General features: G+C 49.5%; 3 protein-coding genes across 4 annotated transcripts; 2 read left to right on the top strand and 1 right to left on the bottom strand.

Annotated features, from left to right (window-relative positions):
* Positions 1 to 1,100: 1,100 nt before the first annotated feature.
* TMT1A (thiol methyltransferase 1A) lies at positions 1,101 to 4,229 on the top strand. The gene is made up of 2 exons (XM_005507877.3): positions 1,101 to 1,879; positions 3,545 to 4,229. Exons 1-2 carry the CDS (start codon positions 1,376 to 1,378, stop codon positions 3,779 to 3,781), a joined length of 741 nt encoding a protein of 246 aa, XP_005507934.2. The 5' UTR covers positions 1,101 to 1,375; the 3' UTR covers positions 3,782 to 4,229.
* A 169-nt stretch (positions 4,230 to 4,398) lies between these two features.
* On the top strand, positions 4,399 to 11,509 carry TMPRSS12 (transmembrane serine protease 12). Of its 2 annotated transcripts, none has more exons than XM_065043675.1 (6): positions 4,399 to 4,649; positions 5,395 to 5,593; positions 8,599 to 8,870; positions 9,568 to 9,710; positions 10,536 to 10,760; positions 10,976 to 11,509. In XM_065043675.1, the coding sequence occupies exons 1-6, from the start codon at positions 4,553 to 4,555 to the stop codon at positions 11,135 to 11,137; spliced, it is 1,098 nt and encodes a 365-aa protein (XP_064899747.1). In that variant the 5' UTR covers positions 4,399 to 4,552; the 3' UTR covers positions 11,138 to 11,509. The 2 variants fall into 2 exon arrangements, with proteins under 2 accessions (XP_064899747.1, XP_064899746.1); XM_065043674.1 differs by having other exon boundaries at positions 4,399 to 4,661.
* ATF1 (activating transcription factor 1) lies at positions 11,315 to 26,106 on the bottom strand. The gene is made up of 8 exons (XM_065043679.1): positions 25,914 to 26,106; positions 22,509 to 22,610; positions 21,256 to 21,384; positions 19,306 to 19,406; positions 17,794 to 17,924; positions 16,876 to 17,055; positions 16,633 to 16,792; positions 11,315 to 13,801 (listed from the first exon to the last, which is right to left on the bottom strand). Exons 2-8 carry the CDS (start codon positions 22,605 to 22,607, stop codon positions 13,657 to 13,659), a joined length of 945 nt encoding a protein of 314 aa, XP_064899751.1. The 5' UTR covers positions 22,608 to 22,610; positions 25,914 to 26,106; the 3' UTR covers positions 11,315 to 13,656.
* Between the last annotated feature and the right edge of the window lie 1,196 nt (positions 26,107 to 27,302).

The following is a 27,302-nucleotide window of genomic DNA, read 5'->3' as shown; positions in this document are numbered from 1 at the left end:
CTTAGACCCTTCATTTTCCACTCTCCCTCCAATGCAGATCACACCTTCAAGAGGTCTCTGTCAAGGCCGGGAGGTTCATGAGAACTGTTTCCCAGTTAATTCATTAGGAATGTTTTCCAGTGCACCCCCGGGACACCAGGCGCAGGTGCTGCTGCCCCGGCCACCGTTCACCTTTCCGGCGCTTTCCCGCAGTATCGCGGCAAGGAACCAAAACCCGACGCAGATTATAATAATGTACTAATGACTCTATTTTGTGCCCCATACACACCCAACTAATCCACGCAGAAAGTAATTCCTGTTGTTCGTCTTTATTTCTGAAATGCAGCTGCCACAAGGTGGAGGTATGAAGGCGTGATAGAGTTCATTAATAAAGCAGTTTAATAACGATGCTGCTCAATGCTGGATTTTATAGTCACTTTATTACCACTAGAGGGAGGAGGCAACTCATGGGACAACCTATCGCTCAAGAGGAAACAAAAACTCTCCAATACGGTTCACAACAGAACCGTCTTCACTAGGGATTTGAGTCCCCTCCTTTCCCCGCACTAGACTCACCTGGAGCAGAGCAATTAATGCTCTGCTCAATTAATGTAGGGGTTGATCCACATGGCTACCAAGCGCTGGTGGCTGCAAAGTTGCTGACTCAAGCTTACAAAGTTAATAAAACGGAGCCATATACTTTACGCAGATGATACAGAATTAACCAATTGTTTCTCTCTGTTTCATGATTCCTGCCAAACACAACAAGCAAAGCAAGTTCATTCACTGCAAAGGAGCCGGAATGTGCATTTGAAAGTGTTTTTGGTGTCCACAAAGTGCAAAGACTGAAAACTGCTGTCGCACAGAGAGCACAGACCATGTCACAGACCAGCTTATCCAGCTAATTACAACAGGGAGGTACGTTAACTCTTACAAATGCGTTTTAAATGAAATGTTGATCCAATTCCTAACGAAATGCCTGCAGCAAACCCAGAGTTCAAATACAATTCCTCTGGTCCACTAAAAACACCACGCGGTGGCTTTAAGAGATATGTTCAGTAACCTGAAACCACCAAACACCAAATGAGGACGTTTTGTGGCATTTTGCCAGTGGTTACACACAAAGTTGTTCTATTCAGCTCGCCCGTTACATAAGGGACTGGGAGCTCGTCCTGTGCCGAAGCTGGGACGCCCCGTCCCTCTTTGGTATGCAGTCCGGCTGCTCCCTTCCCTGCCTTTGAAACCAGCTTTAAAGCCACCAGATCGGTGCCAGGAGCTGAACACACTGAAGAGGAACACGGCAAGCACACGAATGCAGCTCTGCCTGAATTTCCAAGGTTTTAACGCACAGAAGAGTTAGTTTAGCTCAGAACGGACGCTCTGCCCCGCGCCGGGGATGCCGGCGGCCAGCGTGCTGTGCCTGCGCGCCTGCCTGGCGCTGCTGGCCATGCCCATCTACCTGCTGGCCTTCCTGGGCATATGGGAGCCTTTCTGCAAGAAGGTATTTTTTCCTTTCTTCTTAGAGAAGCTTTGTGCAATTCACGAGCGGAAAGCCAAGAAGCACAAGCAGGAGCTTTTCCGTAACCTCCCCGACTTTACGAGCCCCTCGGGAGAGCTGAAGCTGCTGGAGATCGGGACCGGCTATGGCGTCAACTTCCAGTTCTACCCGCCGGGCTGCAGAGTCACGTGCACCGACATCAACCCCAACTTCCAGCAAGGCCTTTCGAAGAGCATGAGCAAGAACCAGCACCTCCGCTACGAGCGGTTCCTGGAGGCCGCTGGGGAAGACCTGCACGTGGTGCCCAGCGGCTCCGTGGACGCCGTGGTCTGCACCCTGGTCCTCTGCTCCGTGCGCGACGTGAGCGCCGTGCTCAGGGAGGTGCTGCGAGTGCTGCGGCCCGTGAGTATCCCAGTACAACGTTTCATTATTACCTTTGTCACCTCTTCCAAAAGAAAAGCAAACCAAAACTTTTAAAAGTTGTTTCTGAGCTTACACACCACACTTGGTTTACTTCCCTACAACCACTCTGCACGGCTAAATGGTACAAAGCAGCAACACACAAGTCAGTTTGTCCTGTAAGTCAAAGCCAAAAATTCACATAGAACTGCTACTAAATTGATAAGTAATTCCGTTCTATCGTTTAAAGCAGAAGCGGTTCCGTGGTGCCGTCCCCCCCCTGCACACACCAGATGTGCTCAGGGTGGGAAGCTCTGATCAGGAGTCTGCGTTTCAAATAAACTGCTCGAGCCTCTTAAAACTGGGGCTGATCGACCTGTGTGAGCAGATCAGTCTAAACACCTTCATTCCCTGGAGGATACTAATCAAGCTAAAGATTTAAAAAGCTGTTTTGTTGGGGTATTTTTGCTATGGACTTTGAAATGGTATTTTCAAGACGATGCGCTGGGTTGTAAAAACTGATGAGTCTCAGTAGGATTAATACATTTCTGTTAGTTTCCTTTGAAACAAACAACATCCTAGCAACTGCATTTGAGGCAAAAAGACAAGAAATTATTTTAAAAGTAATATCAAATAATAGGTACAGCCTGCATGCTCTTTCAGTAGGCATTTTCAGTCTTTGCAAGTTGTCTGCTTATGTTCATTCCAATGGACACCAGAGTGAAAAGCGGGTGAGGAAAGGGTGGGAGAACAGAGACCAGTGAGCGAACCGCACACGTGGGGTCGGTGTTTGAAGAGGGGGACGGAGGGTTCAGATCAGTGTCACAGAATCCCAGAATGTCAGGGGTTGGAAGGACCTGGGAAGCTCATCCAGTGCAATCCCCCCATGGAGCAGGAACACCCAGATGAGGTTACACAGGAACCAGGCGGGTTGGAATGTCTGCAGAGAAGGAGACTCCACAACCCCCTGGGCAGCCTGGGCCAGGCTCTGCCACCCTCACCAGGAACAAGTTTCTGCTCAGATTTAAGCGGAACCTCCTGTGTTCCAGTTTGCACCCACTGCCCCTTGTCCTGTCCCTGGTTGTCACCAGAAGAGCCTGGCTCCATCCTCCTGACACTCCCCCTTTCCATACTGATCCCCAGGAATGAGTCCCCCCTCAGTCTCCTCTTGTCCAGCTCCAGAGCCCCAGCTCCCTCAGCCTTTCCTCACACGGGAGATGCTCCACTCCCTCCAGCATCTTGGTGGCTGCGCTGGACTCTCTCCAGCAGTTCCTGTCCTGCTGGAACTGAGGGGCCACAACTGGACACAATATTCCAGGTGTGGTCTCACCAGGGCAGAGCAGAGGGGCAGGAGAACCTCTCTGACCTACTGACCACCCCCTTCTAACCCACCCCAGGTCCCATTGGCTTCCTGGCCACAAGGGCCCAGTGCTGGCTCATGGTCACCCTGCTGTCCCCAGGACCCCCAGCTCCCTTTCCCCTACACTGCTCTCCAAACGGCCTCCAACCATATATCACCGAGAAGAGCCTGGCTCCATCCTCCTGACACTCACGCTTTATATATTTATAACCATTAACGAGGTCACCCCTCAGTCTCCTCCAAACCAAAGAGCCCCAGCTCCCGCCAGCACTCAGGGCCACTCTCTGAAACAACTTTGTTTTCCCCAGGGAGGCGCCTTCTATTTCTTAGAGCACGTGGCCGCCGACCACTCCAGCTGGAAGTATTTTTGGCAGCAGATCTACCACCCGACTTGGAAGCTCCTCTTCGCCGGGTGTTGCCTGACGAGGGAGATCTGGAGGGACCTGGAAGAGGCCGCGTTCTCGGAGCTCAGCGTCCGGCACGTCCGCGTCGCGCTGCCCTGGACGCCCATCGAGCCGCACATCATGGGCTTCGCCATCAAGTAACTCACCCCACAGAAAGTCCTTCTCATAACCAATACCACACAGCATAGGCTAACCCAAATATAGGTTAAATGGTGAAAGGCTTTAATTAATTTTCTGATTCAAGCATCAAATGGGTAGAGAGGGTCAGTTTTCTGAACTTCTATGAAGCCTTTGCGCTGCTGACCAAGCACAGCACAGCCATGGGGGATCCCAGGAGGCTGTAGGAGCACACGAAACAGCCCAGTAGGCAGGAAAAAAAAATTAAAAATAAAAAAAAACCCTAACTATTAACTCAAGGAATCTTCTGCCTGTGTCTGGTTCACTGTGGACAAGGATTTCTCCAGGGATCCCCACACTCCATCACAGCTGTTCATGTTCCCGCCTCACAGAAGGAGCACTCGGATACAACCCCCTAACTCTGAACTTTCACTCAGTAGCAAGCTGTTTATTTACGAAAACAAACAAACAACACACAAAAAAAAGGGGGGGGGAGAATAAAAAAGAGGGTGTGTAGAGGGTGTGTGGGGCGGGCGGGCACACGCTGCTTCTCCAGATAACATCTCCCGAAGTCTCTCGGTCACTTGCCTGCTGCTGCGCCCTCCTCGCATCCAACAGCGTTGACTACCGAGCAGAACATTAAAAAGCCGCGTGTTTAACGTTAAACGTTTAACTCGGGCAGTTTCTTGCGGAGCCGCCGCCGCCTCAGGGGCCGTTGGTGCCGCCTCAGGGGCAGTTGGTGCCGCTGGCGCGCGCCGGGCCGGCCCCGCCGCCATTTTGTCCCCTCGAGGCAGGATGTGGTGGGGCCGCTTCACGGCCGCCCGGCTGCTCCGGCTGCTGGTCCTGGCGAGCGTCGTGCCCCGGGTGGAGGCCCTGGGGCCCGAGCCTGAGGGTACCGGGGCCGGTCCGAGGCGAGGGGGACGCGGAAGGGCCGTGGCGGGAAGTGGAAGGGCCTGAGAGGGCGGGCGGGGCGGGGGAGGGGAGGGGGACGGGGCGGGGTGGCCCCTGGATACCCACAGACACAGGGAAACTTCGCCTGCTCCTCGGTCATACGGACTCACAAAGCAGCAGTGAGTGGAACCCACTTACCCTCAGTGTGCACAAGAATTCCATACACCAGAAATACACCTGTAACCAGGCTGAGGGGAGACCTTAGTGCAGTCTCCACCTGCCTGAAAGGAGCTTGGAGCATGGAGGGGGTTGGTCTGTGCTCCCAAGTGATAAAACAAGAGGAAACGACCACAAGTTGCACCAGGGGAGGTTGAGGTTGGGTATTAGGAAAAAATTCTTCATGGAAAGGGCTGTTGGGCATTGAACAGGCTGCCCAGGGCAGTGGTGGAGTCACCATCCCTGAAGGGATTTAAAAGGCGTTTAGACGAGGTTTAGGGACATGGTTTAGTGCTGGCTTTGGGTTATGGTTCAACTCGATGATCCTGAGCGTCTCTTCCAACCGAAATGATTCTATGATTCTATCCTATGAAACCCATCTCACGCAACTTGAGGCAACAGCCCCAGGGATCTGCAGAAGCTCCTGCTGCCAACACCCAGAGTCCCGCGGCGCTAACGCTGTGGCCTGAACAAGAACCAAACGCCGCCGGCGCGGCACAAGCCGCACTAACGCCTGTTGTGTTTTGCAGAGTGCGGGGAGCGGCCGCTGCTGGACGGGCCGTCGGGCTCGCGGGTGGTGGGCGGGCAGGACGCGCGGGCGGGCGCCTGGCCCTGGTCCGTCAGCCTGCAGCTGCGCCCGCCCGGCGCCCCGCACACGCACGTCTGCGGAGGGGTGCTGATCACCGACAGGGCCGTGCTGACCGCCGGACACTGCGTCACGGGCAGGAGGTGCGTGGTCCTGCTCGCTTGTTAAGCGTGAGGGAGCTGTCTCAAGGTGTAGCGAGGAGAAGAGGGTGATTGGGGCGGTCAGCATGGCTTCACCGAGGGGAAGTCGTGCTTAACCAGCCTCGTGGCCTTTTATGACATAGCCAGGTGGAGAGATGATGGTAAAGCAGTGCGTGTGGTCTATCTTGATTTCGGTAAAGCATTAGGAGTAGCAGAGAAGCTACCTGATCTAAAGAAAGTTGCAGAATCCCAGAGTGTCAGGGGTTGAAGGGCCCTGGAAAGCTCATCCAGTGCAATCCCCCCATGGAGCAGGAACACCCAGATGAGGTTACACAGGAACCAGGCGGGTTGGAATGTCTGCAGAGAAGGAGACTCCACAACCCCCTGGGCAGCCTGGGCCAGGCTCTGCCACCCTCACCACGAACAAGTTTCTGCTCATATTTAAGTGGAACCTCCTGTGTTCCAGTTTGAACCCATTAACGCTTTTCTTACCATTGGTTGTCAGGTTTCCTCTCTCCTTTCCTTCCTGCCTGGAAAGATCTAAGTGCAAAGGATCGTCTTTGTTCGTATGGGACAAGATGTGCCTGGTTGTTCTGCAGGCTTATTTATGAAGTGAATGCCAAGAGGAGAGGTAGCTCTGAGAGGATCAGCGTACACGTCTGAGCTACTACCTTTGGCACAGTTACAATAATACTGTCAACACATGGAGATTTTTTTCCCTTCAACCTACGAATTTCTAATTGCATATATTTCCTGCTCTGGTGGGGGGATTGGACTAGATGATCTTACAATCCCTGACATTCTGTGATTCTGTGATTTGACACCATCTCCCACAGCATCCTCACATCTGAACTGAGGAAGTGTGGACTGGACGACTGGGTAGTGAGGTGGACTGGGAACTGGCTGGAGGGAAGAAGCCAGAGAGTCGTGGTCAATGGGGCAGAGTCCAGTTGGAGGCCTGGATCTAGTGGAGTCCCTCAAGGGTCCGTACTGGGACCAGTACTATTCAATATATTCATCAACGATGAAGGCTATGTGATATATGAGGGAATAGAGTGACTGTCAGCAAGTTTGCTGGTGACACCAAGCTGGGAGGAGTGGTGACACTGGAAGCTGTGCTGCCATCAGAGACCTGGACAGGCTGGACTGGGCAGACAAGAACCTGATGAAGGTTAACAAGGGCAAGTGTAGGGTCCTGCACGTGGGCAGGAACAACCCCAGGTTCCAGTGTAAGTTGGGGAATGAGCTGTTAGAGAGCAGTGTAGGGGAAAGGGACATGGGGGTCCTGGGGACAGCAGGGTGACCATGAGCCAGCACTGGCCCTTGTGGCCAGGAAGCCAATGGGACCTGGGGTGGGTTAGAAGGGGGTGGTCAGTAGGTCAGAGAGGTTCTCCTGCCCCTCTGCTCTGCCCTGGGGAGACCACACCTGGAATCTTGTGTCCAGCTGTGGCCCCTCAGTTCCAGCAGGACAGGGAACTGCTGCAGAGAGTCCAGCGCAGCCACCAAGATGCTGGAGGGAGTGGAGCATCTCCCGTGTGAGGAAAGGCTGAGGGAGCTGGGGCTCTGGAGCTGGACAAGAGGAGACTGAGGGGGGACTCATTCCTGGGGATCAGTATGGAAAGGGGGAGTGTCAGGAGGATGGAGCCAGGCTCTTCTGGTGACAACCAGTGACAGGACAAGGGGCAATGGGTGCAAACTGGAACACAGGAGGTTCCACTTAAGTATGAGAAGAAACTTGTTCCTGGTGAGGGTGGCAGAGCCTGGCCCAGGCTGCCCGGGGGGGTTGTGGAGTCTCCTTCTGTGCAGACATTCCAACCCGCCTGGTTCCTGTGTAACCTCATCTGGGTGTTCCTGCTCCATGGGGGGATTGCACTGGATGAGCTTTCCAGGTCCCTTCAACCCCTGACACTCTGGGATTCTGTGAGAGCAGATGGGCAAAGTGTCACCTGTGGTACCCGAACAAAATGAACGCAGGGACAGGCAGACACATCTCTCGCAGCGCAGCCCCTTGTTGTGCAACCCCCGTTCACCCACCCCAGGCACTGGGCGTTCCTCCAAGGAGCAAAGTGTCCCCTTGGTCACCTTTGCTGTGACAGTTTGTGCTACCAGCCCAGCACAGGATCAAAGTTACATCTTTGTAAGTCACCGCTGAGAGGCATTCGATGCGTGTTTCTGGCTTGGTCCTGAACCATCTTTGTTATTTTTAATAGAGGGTCATTTGGTTTTGATCTAGGTGACATTTTTATCAGGTTTTGGGTAAAATCTCCTTCAAACAGGCTTTGTAATTGTACTTCAGCTCCTCCGCTGCGGTTCAGCTGATCCCTGTTGGTTTTGACCGTTGCAAAATCTGCAGAGTAGTTCCTGGCAGTTCATAGTGACTGTAAAAATCCCTGAACTTTTCAATTTGATCACTTAGCAGAATTTGATCACTTTGTTAGATCAACTCCTTTTACAACCATTAACTTAGAGAGGCAAATCGCAACTAATCCAGTTAATTTTTACCTTACGCTCTGGAGAATTTTGCAGGTTAATCTGAATTTTATAGCCTGCCCTTTGATCACCACAGGCCAAATGAAATCCTCAACACTGGTAAAGATTTTTTCAACATACTTGAATAGAAATTAGGTCTGAATGCCTCTGGCCCTATTTCTAAATTTAATATTAAGTTGATATTCATTATGTGTAACTTCTGGTTAATGGATTTCCCAAATCCAGGTACAAGCACAGTCTATGAGCATTGTGGATATAAACCTACTTCCTTTCTGCAAAATAAATCCGTGTTTTTATCATTTCAAGTGACTGAGAAATCCTTAATCCGAATTCACCTTAACAGCCAGAACCACCATATTTAGCCACATTTGTTCCAGAAAAATCTTGCCTACAGAATTTTCAATGTATATTCCTAAAGGTGCAAAAGCCAAGAGTAAAACAATCGGTTAAAGCGATGCCATCAAGAAATGTATTTACTTAAACATCATTGTAAAAATAGTACGTGAATTCTCTCCTAGGGACCCATATTACTGGCGAGCTGTTCTGGGCATGAACAACCTTTGGAGATACAGCAAACACGCGGTAAAGAGAAGAATCCGAAGCATCACTGTGCATCCGGAATTCAAGAGAGAAACGTTTGAAAACGACATCGCGGTGTTTGAGCTCAGTTACGCCGTCCGCTTCAGCGACTACATCCAGCCCATCTGCTTCCCGCCCGCCCACCTGTACCCCCACATCGCCAACGAAACGCTGTGTTTCATCAGCGGCTGGGGACGGACGGAAGAGAAAGGTAAAAGTTCGCTTGTGCCGTCGATCAAATCATAAGCTACAAAACTAATAGCGGGTTTCAGTCCCTCCAGCTCACCGAGAGCTGAATTGGGTCAGGTTATCATCTCATCACATCATTAAATCCTTCTGCAATGATCTGCTTTCGGTGGGTTTGCCACTGAAATATTAGACTAACCCGTGTGTAACCAAAGCCATTTTCTGGCCTTTCTTCCAAGTATAACACGGAAAAGGGAAAATAAACTAGCCTGACTTTGGGATTTGTGGTACAGCTACTCAGTGTTGTCTGCTAGAAAAAGCTTTTTCATTGAACACCAAACAATTCTGAACCTTCCTGTGTGTTGTACAAATGGCTGCGCTCCCTCAAATCCCCTCATTAACCCCAAAGTGCGCAAACGATGCGGGTGGGTGAGGCGGTTCCGCGGCGCCACGGGGGCTCCATCGCTCACCTCTGACATTCCGAGCGAGTGAGCAGTGCCCTTATCATCCCTGTTTCTTCAGAATCAAACCGCAAAAATACCGTCACATCCGAGTCTGTAAATCCTTAACCCGCTTCAGTTTAAACCCGTTAGACACCGGCACAATCTATATCACATAAAAACACTTGAACGCGCTAAACATGTAAAAAAAAAGCGCATTAAGAATCGCTACACGCACCAGCATAAGTGTTTTACCTTTCTATATGGTGTCTTGCATTCAAGGTCAAACCTCGTCTGTGTTAAAAGAAGCACAAGTGGAAATCATCCCTTCCAGCGTGTGTAACAGCTCGGACGCCTACGGGGGGCTGGTGAACAGCAACATGCTCTGTGCCGGCTCCCGCACCGGAGGCATCGACACCTGCCAGGTGAGAACCGGCGTGACGAACGAAAACGGCACAAACGCTACGCGGAAAACACGTCCAACCGCACGAGAAGCGTCGGCAACGGAAACAGGGGCGAGGTGGGGATTGCAAAGCAAAAACACACCGCAAAAACACCCATGGAGAATTCAGTTAACAAAGGGAAATGTAGGCAAACTTACACAACACTCCCCACAAAGATGGGGATAAATATCACACAAACATACATGTAGATCCACATGTACATCGGTGCCGTGTGAAGCACGGCAGCATCTCACCTGTTTCGATGCTTTTGAAAGAGCGGCGGTGTTGGTTCAGTGAAATGGCAAGATTTTTATTTGAATGCTGAGTGATCTGCTACTTTTCCTCAGAAAAGACAATTTGTAGGTCAAAAGCACCGTCATGCACAAGCTGGGCCACGGCTGCAATACATTTATAATTAAAAACCATAATGTATTCCTAAGCACTTTGCCTGGTACGCGTCCTGCTTCCCTCGGTTTTCCTTTAAAGCCGGTGATACGGCAAAGATTGAGGGTTGCGTGTCCATCGCCACGTTTCTTGGGACTTACACATTGTCTGGGTGATATTTTCTCATATTAACCGACAAGGAAGTTCAGGGAGACAAACCTTAGATGGCAAAGGCGCAGAAACAAACCAACAACAGAACTTTGGTTAAAGACACTGACACGGGACGGGATTCCAGCCGAGGTCCAGTCACCCAGCACCACCACATTTTGTCTTCATTTGTCTGTGTGGCGGCATTTCTGACTTAATTCTACCCCGTTTCCTAAAGGGAAGATTTGTCAGGGCGTTTTCTGGTGTTGTCCGCAGGGAGACAGCGGTGGGCCCCTGGCGTGCTACCACCCCGCCACCAACAAGCACTACCTGGTCGGCATCGCGAGTTTTGGGGTTGGCTGCGGCCGACCAAAGTTTCCTGGGATCTACGTCCGTCTGTCTCAATACAGAACATGGATTAATATGGAACTTCTGATGATCAACAAGGCTGCAAATCCGGCGAGCGCTACACTCACCATCCTCCTGACTCTGATACGTGTGGTACTTGCGTAGACGAGCTGACGCCTGTTTCAGAATAAATCTAAGAGCAAAAGTCGTGTTTGCAATTCTCTTCTCGTTTTCTGTCGCTGATATCCGCACTAACCATAGAAAAAACTGTAACAGCCTTGGGCTAATAATGCGATTTAATATAGAAGTGTTACCAACTGAAGAGACTTTCTCTTTCTTTTCCTAACTCTGTTTCTCTGCTGTTCCAGCTCTCAGAAGCTGCAGGACTGGTTGGTGATCCAGAAGGCAGATGCTCCCTCTGCTGGGTGAACACACAGAGTGTTCGGTTGGCAGCGGCCCAGCTCACTGAAACCCGACAAGGAAAACGAAACCTGCAGAAAAAGGTCGTCTCCACTAATTATCTTGAGTGATGAGCAAAATTCACGCACAAACAACTTATTACTCTGACTGCTGAAAGGACCCATCGGCTAAAACATCTCTGGGTGCTGTTCCACAGACTAAAAGACCCGATCCCGCGGCACGTACGCACCCTTGGCCAGAACCACCGCGCCGCTACGTTCATTACAAATAAATCAGGAACAGCGGAATTAGATTTTGGCGACTTTATTTACCAAGGTCAAAATTTGCAACCATCTAATTGTTTCAACAAGTATTTACAATTCGTATAGAGCAGGTACTTGTGTTTGGAAACAACCAGCAGAGCAGAGTTGGCCACCACATCTCTTACCCTCAGGATACAGATTTTAGCCTCTTACAATCAAGATTTTGAAATAAATCCAAAATCAGCAGTGATCACTGAAAGAGCAAGCTCATGTTACTGTTTAATATTTCCATGATGAAAAAGAAGCTGCCCTTTCGAAACCACTATTTGAAGAGCAGAACGGACTCCTGTGATGTCTGGCAGCACTAAAACTGTTTCACTTGCCCAATACAGAATTTGCCACCTGAAATTCCACTGACAGAGGCACCAAACGCCTCTCCTGGAGCAGTTCCCCACTAGGACTGCCTCAACCCGATTAGTTTTGACGTGCAACAAAAGTTTGCGACACATTCGTGAACACAAACGCAGACTCCAGCGTGGCCGAAAGAAAACAGATCGTTGATCGTGTCCATAACAATTTGGAAACTTCCGAAAGAAATAAAGATTTATAGCCTACTAACATGATTGTGGAATGCCGGCGTTCTCCTACCATCTGCAAAGAGCTCTGCTTGCTAAGAAGTCCAAAAGTGAGCAAAATAAAAACCACCGTAGGGGAAGCGTTCCACACGGGGGAGCGAGCGCGGGTTGAGTTCATCCCGATCTGCGCCAGCACGACACACACACGGAGCTCGAACACCTCGGGAGGGCAAATCCAGAGCGTGATTCCCGCTGCCCGAACCGGACGCGGATTCAATCCCGCCCGTGGCAAATAGCGTCGTTGTGATTCATGAAGATGCGGGTCCGGTGTCCCAGAACCGCCGAGGTCGGACAGGACCCCCGGGTGGCGATTGGGAATCCCCAAGAGCGGGGATTCCGCACCCAAACCAGTCCCCAGCGCCTCAAACGTTTAATTTTCACCTGAAACACAATCATCCAAACTAGAATCTCCGAGAGCGATAGGATCTAATGTGCAGATATTATCAACGGTGGGGAATAAAAAGCCCTGATCTCTCTTGTTTTATTTTATAGTTTTCTTCTTTTCCCAATACCCCTTAGGATCCACTTTTTTTTTGCAAGCTGCCTACAGACATACAAAATGAATTCAAATACCTCCCATGCCAAAGAGGATCTCATTGACTTTGGACTACCCATAAAAATATACGCTTGAAAATCTGCTTCACAAAATATTTCATTTGTTTACTAAAATGAAATATAGAAACTGCCAAAATACGTATAGAAACTCAATTTCGGAATTTGCAAAGATCACCATTTAGCTACAAAATATACCAACCATCTACCTGTTTTCAATAGAATATTTTCTTACAAAGATATCAGTACTTTGCAAAATATCACCTACCGTACAAAATTAGGCCGGAAATCTCGCACGACTTTCGCCGTATAAAGCATATATTAGAACCTCATTAACCCTTTGGTATATAACTTCAATTCTTTCATTGTATCCTTCCTCTATTTGGTTTGAATGTACCAAAGCACAGTAGGATCTCCAGACAGAAGCAGCGATGCGTGTTTAATTTAATCATCGGCATGCCGTTAATTTGCCAATTAGAGATGCTCAGCTACCGTGCCATATAAAATAAATGGATGTGTTGAATTCTCTTACAATAAGTCACCGACACCTTATTTCAGGGGCCGGAGCCGTTGTCATCGCCTCTCGCTGCTTCTGCAGATCCAAGTTCCATCGACACAGCAAACATTGAAGAAAGAAACCCCAACGTCTTAAACTGTCAGCTGAGAAACAACATAATTTATACCTCTAGCAAAGTATTCGCTTCTTTTTCTTTATCATCTGCACCTGTAAATAACAACTTACAGGTTACCATAAAAATATTTACATACAAATAACGCAGAAAAAGGATTGAAAAAGAGTAAGAAATCAAAACGTATACTGGTTATAAATGTTGCTAACAATGTCAACTATGGCAAGGACTCCATTTCATCCACGTTTTTACTGTCACCAAATTTCGCCTCCATCACAAGAGGCATTTGGAGAGATTTTCCAAGGAATTCCCATCACCTTTGGCTGGAGCCGCGATCTTGACCTGATAAAGTTTCCAGTTGTGCCAGCAGGAATTTGGGTGAGGTTTTCTCGTTCCTTTTTGTACTTTGTCACCAACATGTTGTAAATAAAATCTATATCGTCTTTAAGTTGTGAAATCTAGGTAGAAAAGTTTCATTTTTGACCTTTCATCTAGTTTAAAAAATTCAGTATAAAAAAACCCATTTCTCCTCTGATATTTCAACAGTCCACAAAAGTTTTACCCTCTTTGCTTACACGCTTTTATGACAGTAAAGATCTTTCAAAGTTTTTAGCTCCTCAATTAGAGTTTTGTTCTGATTTTCCAGGACTGCGACACGATTTTCCAGACATTTCACGTACTCTTTCTTCTTCCGACGACATTCACGAGCGGCTTCCCTGGAACAGACAAGCAGAAGCCACGGTTTCTTTCCAATCTGCGGTTGTTGGACACCACACTGATGAAGTCAGTTCTCAAGACTCGTAATTTGCCACAGAATCCCAGAATGTCAGGGGTTGAAGGGACCTGGAAAGCTCATCCAGTGCAATCCCCCCATGGAGCAGGAACACCCAGATGAGGTTACACAGGAACCAGGCGGGTTGGAATGTCTGCACAGAAGGAGACTCCACAACCCCCTGGGCAGCCTGGGCCAGGCTCTGCCACCCTCACCAGGAACAAGTTTCTTCTCAGATTTAAGTGGAACCTCCTGTGTTCCAGTTTGCACCCATTGCCCCTTGTCCTGTCACTGGTTGTCACCAGAAGAGCCTGGCTCCATCCTCCTGACACTGCCCCTTTCCATCTTGATCCCCAGGAATGAGTCCCCCCTCAGTCTCCTCTTGTCCAGCTCCAGAGCCCCAGCTCCCTCAGCCTTTCCTCACACGGGAGATGCTCCACTCCCTCCAGCATCTTGGTGGCTGCGCTGGACTCTCTGCAGCAGTTCCCTGTCCTGCTGGAACTGAGGGGCCACAACTGGACACAAGATTCCAGGTGTGGTCTCCCCAGGGCAGAGCAGAGGGGCAGGAGAACCTCTCTGACCTACTGACCACCCCCTTCTAACCCACCCCAGGTCCCATTGGCTTCCTGGCCACAAGGGCCAGTGCTGGCTCATGGTCACCCTGCTGTCCCCAGGACCCCCAGCTCCCTTTCCCCTACGCTGCTCTCTAACAGCTCATTCCCCAACTTACACTGGAACCTGGGGTTGTTCCTGCCCAGATTCAAAACTCTACACTTGCCCTTGTTAAACTTCATCAGGTTACTCCTCGCCCAGCTCTCCAGCCTGTCCAGGTCTCTGATGGCAGCACAGCTTCCAGTGTCACCACTCCTCCCAGCTTGGTGTCACCAGCAAACTTGCTGACAGTCACTCTATTCCCTCGTCCAAATCGTTGATGAATATATTGAATAATCCCGGCCCCAGCACTGCCCCTGAGGCACTGCACTGGGTACAGGCCTCAACTGGACTCTGCCCATTGACCACGACTCTCTGGCTTCTTCCCTCCAGCCAGTTCACAGTCACCTCACCACCCGCTCATCCAGACCCACTCCCTCAGTTCAGCTGTGAGGATGCTGTGGGAGACGGTGTCAATACCTTACTCAAGTCAAGGGAGATCACATCCACTGCTCTGCCATCATCCATCTATCTTGTTACGTCCTCAGAAAAGTCAATGAGGCTGGTCAAGCACGACGTCCCCTTGGTGAAGCCATGTTGACTGCCCCTAATGACCCTCTTATCCCTGATATGGTGTCTTGTAAAACCAGCTGTTACCAAAGAACCCAAAGCCCTGCCTGTAGCACCAGTCCTGTAGCCAGTTGTTTACAGACCAAATTCTTCTATTTCCTCCCATATCATCACCCAAAACTGGAAGGAGGGAAGAGAAAAATCACTTGAGCCTCAGACTCTTTTACCATCCGTCCCAAGGCCTTGAAGTCTTTTTCATTCCTGCCAGACTGCGGGATGCAGTTTCCTCCCCATCTGTCTGGAAGATCAGCAGTGGGTAGTAGTCTGTCGGGTGCACCAGGTTGGGGAGCGTCCTGGTGATGTCCCTGATCCGGGCTCCAGATAGACTGACACTTCCCTACGGTGAGCGTCAACTCTGCAGATTGGGCCCTCCATCCCTCTCAGAAGGGAACTGCCTACTACAATTACCCTTCTTTCTTTCTTATTCTGAGGCGGTCTTGAGGAGTGGGGCCAACTGCCTCTTTCTATGGGACCTCGTAGGTGGGCCTTGCACCACATCCTCACCCATCCTCACCCACTTCAAGATCCAGGGCCTCAAACCCATTATGGAGGGGCACCCGGGGAAGCAAAGCAGGTAGGGAGGGGGGTGCCCACGGCCCCAAACTGGAACCAGCTTCCAACCCTCGTCATCTTTTCCGTCCCCTACCTCTGGCCGACAGCGACAGGGCAGGGGCTGTCTCAGGTCTTCTCCCTCTGCCCGACAGGGCAAGGGGTTCATCACCTTTTGGGGGGTATCCCCCGGAGCCTCTCTGAGTGGCAAGCCAGGGAGTTACTCCACCAGCCGATTTCCTTTTCACACTCCCTGATGGTCCTCAGCGTCTCAATCTTCTCCTTAAGCTTTGCAACCATGCTGAGCAGATCTTGCACCTGCTTCCCTCACACCGGTGGGACGCTGGCCATCATCACCCGGCAGCAGCAGGCTCTGGCACTCCCTGCAGCCAGAAAGCTGAACAGCCACGGTTCGGGGCAGACAGTCTGTCTGAGTTGCTACAGTCTTCTTCAGACAAGCTCTCTTTCTGGTTGAGACCATGGTCGGCAACAGCATGAGACAGTGGCAATAGGTGAGTCTAACTAGCAAAAGGTGACAACCTCTACACCCTAGTGCTCGAGTTACCGCACCCGCTGCTGCAGCACAGCGTGGGTGCTGCTCACCCGTGTCACAAGCCGATTGCCCCTTCCAGCACCTGGTGGGCAGCGACACGTCACTGCCCTCCCAGAGGCTTTTTCAAGGTGAGGGGTGCGGGTGTGATCGCCCTCACCGCAGTAATGGCCACTCCACGTCAGCTGCTCTCGCAAGGGCTGCCGAGAGCTGCCGGATCTCTCGAGAACAAAAGTGCCCAATTGAGAGAAAAAGAACCCCAAAAACCAGCTTCTCTGTACCTCGAAGATTTCGCTTAATCGGGACCTGCCGAGCCGCCTCCGACCAGCTGATCTCAGGAACTGTCCTCTGCAGTTATATTTCAGGACACTGAACTAACAAATCAAAGCACTTACCTGTTCTTCATCAACCTTATTTCTCGTTTCAGCTGTGGATCATCCGTCTTACTTGTCTGCGAGGTCAGGGTGACGGGCGACGTCATGACCACGGTCTGCGGCAGGGCCGCGGTGGTCGGCGTGGTGCGGATCTGGTACGTCTGCATGTCTCCCGAGGCAGCTGTCGCGATAACAGCGCAACACATCAGAACGTCCCGCTTACGCTAGCGAAGGGTGTTGGAGGTTCCAGAAGGTGTTACTTACTCTGCACCACCACCTGGTTGCTGGGTACGAGGATCTGCTGCCCGTCGGACGTCTGTGCGTACTGCAGGATTGTCGTGCCGGGCTGGGCGCCGCTGGCGTTTGTCATGGTCAGCGTCTGCAGCCCCTGCACGTCGTCTGTGCCCGGGCTGGCCAGCTGCAAACCATTGGCAGCGATGGCGACTTCAAAGCAAAAGGAACAAGCACAAAAATATTTGTAGTTGTACGTTATTTTATATATATATATGTATATACATATATATATATATATCTATACACACACATATACAGATAGGGGTCAATCTATAGGCTGTACATCTGACTCCACTGCTGAAAAACAGAGTCATAGAATCACTTTGGGTGGAAAAGCCCCTTGAGATCATCAAGTCCAACCGCTAACCCAACCTTGGCTGGGTTGTCCTGAGAACCTCACGTCCGTCTGTCCAGCCCTCCAGGGCTGGTGACTCCAGCACTGCCCTGGGCAGCCTGTTCAATGCCCCACAGCCCTTTGGGGAAGAAATTGTTCTTAAATCCAACCTCAACCTCCCCTGGCGCAACTTGAGGCCGTTTCCTCTGCTCCTGGCGCTTGTTCCTGGGGAGCAGAGCCCGACCCCCCTGGCTCCAAGCTCCTTTCAGGCAGTTCAGAGATCAGAAGGTCTCCCCTCAGCTATTTCCTAACACTCCCCTTCAAACATTGTGTCTTAACATGCGAATATTGAGATAATGAAGCATCCAATTTATCTGGAGTCTTTAGATACCCGTCTATTTCCAACAGACCTTAATAACTTTATCAACCGTTACATAACTAACCAAACCTTTTGAGTTTCACCTTAGTCAACTATGTAACAAACAGAAATCTGTATTTTGAGGCAAGTTGAGTTAAAAATGCGTCCAGTTGGGCACGTATTTAGTGTAACGTACTGTACTGTCCGGTGCTGGTCTGGTAGATGGGGGTGGGAACGGACATGGATGTAACGGTGGAGACGCCCGGACTCTCCTCATCCCCTTTTCTGTTGCGTGTTTCTTCAGAAGAAAGATCTTTCAGAATTTTTCTGTAAAACAAGAGCTTCTTTATCAACTCTAAACCCAAGCAAAACCCATTACAAATTACTGCAACAACAGTTACAAACAACTCTCCCTATTTGGTATTATTTTGATGCACAGCAGGTTTTTGAATTAACGATGAGGTGACTGCCTCAAACCCTTGTACTTCCATTTCTGTTGTTTCTATAGTCTAATTTTTATTTAAATATTGAATTGTTTTATGAGCTGAGAGCAATTCAAGCCAGCTACTGATTTATAAATATGTGCAAATCAGCATGAATTCTGGATTTTCAGTCGTTATCCTCTAGAAGTCTCAGACATTTGGAGGGGTATAAACCCTGCACCGTTTCAGTTCTGCACAAACCACATCAGAGTTTCCACCAGAAACATTTTCCGGGGATAACTGGCAAATTAAGAGATTTTTCTGATTTACAACTTGATCCTCTAAATCTTGCAAGAATAGGCTTTGTATATCACATTAAAACCAGTTTGAGAATAAGCTCAAAAGGAGGAGGTTACTATAGGAAGGTTTAAAAATGAGATCTTTTGCTCTTCCAATGCACAGCAAGACTTTACCTTTCTGCATTTAACAGCCCTTGCAGAGCTCAAACAGCCCCTGTCCTCTAACAAACACCTATGAAAAACAGACACCTCCCTGTTTAATAGAAGAACCACTAGAAATATCAACTTTACGCATCTTTCCCCAGGGGCAAATGATGAATTAGTGGCAGTGAAATGAAGAGAAAAGCAGAACTGACAAGGTTTGATCACAGATTTCTCCCATGGAAGCTCCGCTTACGGTTCGTGTTTTCCTGGCCTGGCTATTCAGAATTGCTCTTTTCTACCATCATTTCTGACTGCATGCAAAATAATCCAATTCCTCCTAAATTATTTGTGCTGGTACATAACTCAAGATGAGATAAAGCCATCAGAAAGCACCGAGAAGAGGGATAAAACATTCAAATAATGAAAAGCCACGGCAGAAGCGGGAACAGGAATGACAGACCAGACCGGCAGGTAAGTACATAAACTCTTAAAACTTTCAGAATATTATTGTAAAAACCACTAAATTCTGTGTTAAGTTTCTAACAAACTTGCTATTTGAAAAGCTAAGACGTGGCGTTTGATTACACTCATTTCCATTGAATAAGTGAGTAAAATTACAGTGGATAAATCATTTTCTCTCTACCACATGGTGTTGAAACTGTTCTCCAGTTAAGTCAAAGTTTCCTCGTATCTAATACAGCATCCTCAAAACATTGACCCCATGAACGGATCCAGCGCGTTTCGAGAGAAAGAAAACTTAGAGGTTGACAGAATATATGAAGCTATTGAAAGTTGTTCTTGGTTTCAAACAAAAATACAAGATATATGACATGCGGTACTTACCGGTAAGACGGACGACGAGCTAAGATGCCCCGAGCTTTCTGTGAAGAGCCGATGCTGTCTGAGGAGTCCTGGGAATCGTCACTCTCGGACAAAGAAGATACCTAAAATATATATATATATTTATATATGTGTATATATATATATATGTATTTCATGTGGTTATCTGGTACACGTTTGAGAAACACCCAGAAGAGGTGACACATTTTAATTGTATGTTGAGCTAAAGCTGCATGAGAACAACCCAAATGAAGCTAATTACCAAAAGAATGTTAGATTTGTGGTTGCAGTGCTGCTTCCAGCACTTAGCAAACACCGTCACGTTAGGCAGGTCACAACGAAACAGAGACCACCCCCCCAAAAAAAAAGCTCGAGAAATCATCCCAAACTATTAAAAGCTGCAAAACATCTCCATGTGAAACTGTTCGTGCTGGATTAAACCGGAGGGTTCATCAATCCGGAAACGTTAAACCAGCAGCGATCGGCACAGGAACATGGGTTGAGCACAGGGACAAACATCAACTACCCAAAACCTTCTACGTAGACAGAGCAGCGTCTTTTGTTGGTCAGAACACAAGAGTCAAATGAAAATAATACTTAAGGCAGCAGCATTTCAGGGAGTAAACACACAAAGCACCAGCTCTATTTTTCTCCGTATCCTCACCCAGTTGGCAAGTGTGAGATTTTTCTCTGATGCTCCATTTAAATACGAGCTAACAAAGCATTTGTTTGTGTGCCGGCAACAAAAAGTCAAGAACGCACACAGCTCTGGGATAAACAGTTCTCAGCTGCTGCCACAGAGACCAACCTACTATCAACAGCTTTCAAAAGCTGCTCATCTGTTACTTCTTTTTCCCCTTTGAGCAAAAAGGCCACAACGTTCATGTATTACAGAATAAATGAAAGAATACAGTGGGGATGCTGCAATGAGAACGTGATGATGGGAAAGGGATCAGCAGAGACTCTAAGAATAGTCCAGTAAAACAGCAAAGAGGACGGGTTTGCTTTTCCGTGCTGTGATGTCACAGCACGACGACAGCTGGAAATGCGTTACGGTGTTATTTGTATTTGGCTATAAAACACACCGCTCGCCTGTTAAGAGCACGAAGAGCTGGGGGTTTGCGTTGTTTCTATAAAGTTTAATTTCAATAAATAGTTTAATTTCAACTCCAAAGGCAATTTTAGCGATACAAATGATTTCAAGCCTAAACAACCATCAAGAGCGATGTATCCCCAAAATATTTTTTTGGGGGTGGCTAGTAGATCGAGAGAGGTCCTCCTTCCCCTCTACTCTGCCCTGGTGAGACCACATCTGGAATATTGTGTCCAGCTGTGGCCCCTCAGTTCCAGCAGGACAGGGAACTGCTGGAGACGGTCCAGCGTAGGGCAACCAAGATGATGAAGGGAGTGGAGCATCTCCCTTATGAAGAAAGGCTGAGGGAGCTGGGGCTCTTTAGTTTGGAGAAGAGGAGACTAAGGGGGGACCTCATTAATGTTTATAAATATATAAAGGGTGAGTGCCATGAGGATGGAGCCAGGCTCTTCTCGGTGGCCAACAATGATAGGACAAGGGGTAATGGGATCAAGCTGGAACACAAGAGGTTCCGCTTAAATTTGAGAAAAAACTTCTTCTCAGTGAGGGTGACAGACACTGGAACAGGCTGCCCAGGGGGTTGTGGAGTCTCCTTCTGTGCAGACATTCCAACCCGCCTGGACATGTTCCTGTGCGACCTCACCTGGGCGTTCCTGCTCCATGGGGGGATTGGACTAGATGATCTTTTGAGGTCCCTTCCAATCCCAAACATACTGTGATACTGTGATACTGGATTGCTCGACATCTCCCAGCAGGGCCAGACCCGCTGTGCTGGGGCAGCCGACTCGGACCAGCCTTTCTGTGTCTTTTCCCACGCGTAAATGAGGATTGTCGGTGATTTACCAGCCGTTGCGCGTTACCTGCACTGTCTGCACCTGGGGGGAGTGGATGACGGAGGAGGACTGAGCGGTTTGGATGACTCCCTGCACCTGGACCTGCTCTCCAGGCAGCTGAACGACCGTCAGGGGGGCAGGACCTCTCAGAGACATCTGCAACAAGCACAAAACCATTAACAAAAGGGTCGTGTAGAGACACGTTGGAAAATCAGCGGAGAACACGCACCAGCAGAAGCTCATATGAAGTCACAGAAAACGTCCTTTAAAGATGAATGTTTTTGAGATACATAAGAAAAAGGCTGAAACAATCATTTGACTTAGGGGAAAATCAAATATGTGGCGTTACATGCAGAAGATTAAAACGCTGCCTAAATTCAGGCAGTTCTACATGAAGGCTGGCGAAGCAGAATTCTGCAGAACGACCCTGTTGAGCACGGCCACGCTTGTCCAACTCCGGCACACGCGCACATAAAGCCCCACGTCCCTGCCCAGCTCTCCAGCCTGTCCAGGTCTCTGATGGCAGCACAGCTTCCAGTGTCACCACTCCTCCCAGCTTGGTGTCACCAGCAAACTTGCTGACAGTCACTCTATTCCCTCGTCAAATCATTGATGAATATATTGAATAATCCCGGCCCCAGCACTGCCCCTGAGGCACTGCACTGGATACAGGCCTCAACTGGACTCTGCCCATTGACCACGACTCTCTGGCTTCTTCCCTTCGGCCAGTTCACAGGACATTTGTGGATATTCTACCCTGTCTTTGCCTCGGGCGCTGATCCAAATTTTCCATCCAAATCTCCTTTTCCTCCATGGGGTGAACAGTGGACGAGCGGCCAAATTTCCCCGTTTCACGGGGCGGCGCTGCAGGAGCAGATTTTACCCCAAAAGATGCTCCTTCAGATGCAGAAAGTTGAATTCAGGCTAAAGCTTTGAAAGCCACGTTACCACGTAGCTAAGTATGTCAAATTCCCAACGTGATATGATTTATTACATTAAGCACATATGTGTTGGGCTCACATCCCAGTGTCTCCATGGTGCTGAGCACCCGGGATCACCAGCGCTACAAAAGGAGCTGTAAATACTTTTTCTGAAAAAAACCAAATGGTGAAGCTTAGATCCTTAATCCACGACTCGGCAGCTCCCACGCGCCAGCTCGACGATGATTTTGATGTATGTACGATATACAAACCGGGCTGCATTTTTGCATTGCATGAGCACGGAAATTCGTTTGTGTCTTTTGAACGCAAGCCACGTCGTTACCTCTGCCTCGGCTTTACCTGCGTGCTGATGTGCGAGAGCTGCAGGGCTGAGCCCTGGCCGGTCTGCGGCGGCGTCGCGGGGCCGGTGCTGCTGCTCTTGCTCACCTCTTCCATCATCACCTGCGGAAAACCAGTTCCACCCCGTTAACGACGGATCCGCACGGCGCCCGCCTCCCACCGACGCTTTGCACAACCCCCGTGCGTGTTTTTACTCTTATTTTGGATGTTTTTAATTCACTCTTGGACATCACTTTCTATTAGCGCAGCGGCTTTTGTCACCAGAGGGGTCAGACGCCCGCTGTCCGAGCTGAAGTTTTACTGTCAAACGTATCCACTGAATTTCCTGGGTTTTAGGGAAAAGAAGCCAAGACATCAAATCTAAGAGGAAAACCAAGAGGAAGCGTTTATTCCAAGGAATATCTTGCTCCAAGGAAAATAACTTTCAAGAATATTTTACCCAACTCCCAGCTAACCCTATTTTAAACCATCTGAGGGTGTATAGAAACAAAACGGGTTGAAAAATCAAAGCAGAGCAGTTCTGCGCTTTAAACCCTGCCAAAGTCTCCTCAGAATGCAGTCAGCAACACTCGTCTCTAAGATCCAACATGTCTTGACAGCATCGCCGCTCCAGCACGGGGGGTTTACTGATTTGAGGTGGGTGAGGGGGTGGACCAGCCGCGAGCACCGAGAGATGATGGGAGAGCGTTAAAGGTTTTGTCACAGAAGGTTTGAAGCTGTGGAAAGGACAGTTGCTATGAGACTGGAAACGACGGCTCTTTCTGTGGAAATGTGAGTCATTGATTTTTCCCCGCTGAGATAAACCGCAGCTCTCGCCCGGCCGACGGTGAAAAGTCAACCAGAGCAGAACCTCGTCGGGCACAAAACTCCTCGAGAAATCACAGAAACGGGACTTTGTGGAGAGAAAACCGATAACCAAAGCCGCGTCCTTTGCGGCAGGAACAAACGCCTTAAACCTGGAGTAATTCACTTATATCAAAGCTATAACAGAGCAGAATTAGCAACAAGCATGTAAAAGGGATGCAGCTTCGCACGCCATCTAAAATACTTTGAGTTTTGGTATAAATCTACATTTTGTACCCCCGCAAAGTAAACACGGCGCCGTCAAACCGAAACCCGGGCAACAGCACAAGTTCAAATACATTTCCAACGCTACCGAAGCGCCCCATTCATTTCTGTAGCGCTGAACCAGCCCCCGGCTCCCTCACCCTCCGTTTTCGCTGCGTTATCGTCCCGGGAAAGACTCAGAACAGACTGTGAGAAACAATGAAACCACCCAAAATAAACAATGCGGGGAGAAAGCGCAAAGGTTTCTGCTGAGCCTCCTCGCGCAGGTGTGAAGTCCAACTTACAGGAACCAAAGATAAAGTATTTCCCGTTATAAATAGGGTTTGTGAGTTTAATTCATCTCCACTTGCTCTGTGCTATTCAATTAAATATTTATCTGGCTTTTAGTAAAATAGTATTAATAAAAAAAAGACTTAGTGAGGGGTTTTAATGAGGTGAAAATTGGTATTGCGTCTTATGGAAAATATATCAGGGTTTCATGTTTTTACACCGCAGATAAAGCTGCTTCCAATGTGGAATAAGTGTTTAGCGAAATGGGCTTTGGGTGAAGAGTTTTACACGTCGCCGAGTACAGATGGGGGAATCCAGAAAAGCAACACTTGATTTTATTAGGCAAGTTTAATTTATCACCCTGAAGCTCATCTATATCCCCTAATACCACATTCCTTAGTTTAAGCGACCGCTCAAGAGCCACGCACGCAAAAAACCCAAAACTAAATGACTAAGGAGAATCACTTAAAAAATAAACAAGAAAACCCCACTCCCACAACTTTAATCCTGATGGAAAATATCCTAAAATGCCAAAGAGCCGGTGCATTTGGAGACATCCTGAGCAGCAACGACCCCAACGAGATGTGAGCTCTTCACCTCAATCTCTTTCATTGTTCACATTTTGTTTCTGCCCGTTCGCAACGCAGATCACCCAGCACGGTGGTTTTCCCCACTTAAACGCTCATAAAAAGACTAAAATCGCGATTCCCAGCCTCGGATGGAACCTCAAAGCGTCATCAGGAGGTGAAGGACGAGGTAACAGAATAGAAAAGCTGCAAAGAGGAGCCGTGGAGCGAGAGCCAGGAGGATGAAACTGCCTTGTTCTGCCCTTGTGTATCTAGCACAGGGTGGTATTTCAGTGCTGAAACATTGTAAGAGGCAAGTGGGGTTGTTAAAAGACTTCATAAAGAATACCAGTCGCAGAATTTTATTCTCAAACGCTAAATACTAAAGGTCAACTACTGACATATACAAATCACGCAAAGTGATTTAAAACACTAGGTGAAATCGTACTCATCTGGTGAAATTTCGGGTTCCTTAGCACCTCAAAATAAGCCGCTTTCACCAGCTACAGCAGCTAAAATCTTATAGAATTAATTTTGCTATTAAGGCACTTGGGGAAAGTTTGTTCATCCAGAAGACGGACAGAACTCCAGTTTTTTCCAGGATGGAAAACATGCTAAAATACCAAAGAGATGGTGCATTTGGAGACATCCTGACGACCCGAACGAGACCGTTTAAACCATCTGAGGGTGTACAGAGGCAAAGGCACCTCCCGGTTCACGCCAGGAACCAAACGAGGAGACCCGAGTCAACGTTCCAGCCCCGGATCCGTCCCACACACCCCGAACAGCCCCCCAGACCCCCCCAAACCCTTCAGCACTTTCCAAACACGTTTTATTCCACTCGCCCCCGGCCCGGCTCAGGGAACGTTCCCATGATGAGCAGCTTCAAAAATCAATGTATATGTTGTATGGACCTAAGAGGTCTCGGTATTTATGAGAGGAAAATATCGCTGAGATCATTTACAAACAATTTGCATCCAGCTGCCTTGAATCGGCCCGACACTCGGAGTGCTGGAAGACACATAAACCAGCGTTCGGGCAAAATTAATGGAAAACAGGTAATCCCGCCATTAAAGACTAATGATTGTTTTCCATGGGTCGGGCGAGGAAACCGCCGCTGTCAGCGGAGCCGAACGGGGCTGAAGCCGCTACCGAGAGCTCGGAGCCGCCTCCGGGCCCCGCGACTCCCCCGGGCCCGGGGAACCAGCGGCCGGGGCGAAGCGGCCCCGCGGGCCCGTCCGCGGCCTCTCCCGGCGCCCAGGCCGCGCGGAGCCCCGGGCCCGGCGGAACAACGCCCGGGAAGGAGCGAGGGGGCCCCGGCCGAGTGGAGGGAGCGGCGCGGCCTGCAGGGCCCGGCGGGGGCGGCGGGAGCGGCCGCTCCGGGCCCGGCGCGGGCCGAGGGGAAGGGAAGGGAAGGGAAGGGAAGGGACGGGGCGGGCGGGCCCAGGGGCGGCCTCCCCCGCCCGCCCGCCCGCCCGTGACTCGGCGCGGCCGCTCTTACCTCAGAGGCCCCGCCGGTGGGCGCGCGCGGGGAGCGGAGCCGCCGCCTCAGGAAACCGGCGCCGGCGGCATCGCAAACACGGCGGGGCCGCGCGGGGCGCTCGGGCTGCGACCATAGAGTCCCCGCGGAGGCCTCGCCTAGAAATCCCCACCATAGAGTTTCCCTAGCGTAGAGCCCCGCGGGCGGAGGCTAGAGCGCCCGCTCTGGTGCCGCCTCCACCCGGAGGTTTCCAACCACCATACCATAGAGAGGCGGTGATAGAGCGGCCGCTGGCGGTGTGAGGGCGACAAGGCGCCTCTAGCGGCCCGCGCAGCGCCGGGCGCGCAGGCCCCGTCACAGGCCCCGGCGGGACCGGGGAGCGATCGCCCCCGGGAAAACACAATGATCTCCCGTTACCCTCGACGGGAACACGGGGCTCACAGCCACGGCGCAAACAGAGTGCCCCACGGTGCCGCGGGGCGGATTTTACCCCCTCTTGGGGCCCGCTGTGGCCGCCGAGGGCCGGGGCGAGATGGTTGTTCCGTGACCTCCAGCTGCTTTGATTTTATTTTTAATCGCCAGAGCAGCTGCGTTGCTGTGCGGGAGCGTCGGATCTGGGCTCCGGAACGCTGGTGCGCAAGGAATCGCAGCCTCGGGGGCCACAGCGAGACCTGGGAAACACACCAGGTAATTTCCTATAAAACAAACCAGGTAACTTCCTATAAAACACAAACCAGGTGATTTCCTATAAAACACAAACCAGGTAACTTCCTATAAAACACAAACCAGGTGATTTCCTATAAAACACACCAGGTAATTTCCTATAAAACAAACCAGGTAATTTCCTATAAGACACAAACCAGGTAATTTCCTATAAAACACAAACCAGGTGATTTCCTATAAAACACAAACCAGGTGATTTCCTATAAAACACAAACCAGGTAATTTCCTATAAAACACAAACCAGGTAATTTCCTATAAAACAAACCAGGTGATTTCCTATAAAACAAACCAGGTAATTTCCTATAAAACACAAACCAGGTGATTTCCTATAAAACACAAACCAGGTGATTTCCTATAAAACAAACCACGTAATTTCCTATAAAACAAACCAGGTGATTTCCTATAAAACACACCAGGTAATTTCCTATAAAACAAACCAGGTAATTTCCTATAAAACACAAACCAGGTGATTTCCTATAAAACACACCAGGTAATTTCCTATAAAACAAACCAGGTAATTTCCTATAAAACACAAACCAGGTAATTTCCTATAAAACAAACCAGGTAATTTCCTATAAAACACAAACCAGGTAATTTCCTATAAGACACACCAGGTAATTTCCTATAACACCCAAACCCAGGTGATCCCCAACACAACTGGAGACCAGTCCCAGGATTTTCAGCACC

The sequence above is a fragment of the Columba livia genome, chromosome 29 (genome assembly GCF_036013475.1).
Source record: "Columba livia isolate bColLiv1 breed racing homer chromosome 29, bColLiv1.pat.W.v2, whole genome shotgun sequence".
NCBI lineage: Eukaryota > Metazoa > Chordata > Aves > Columbiformes > Columbidae > Columba > Columba livia.
This window is presented reverse-complemented; position numbering and strand designations above follow the sequence as displayed.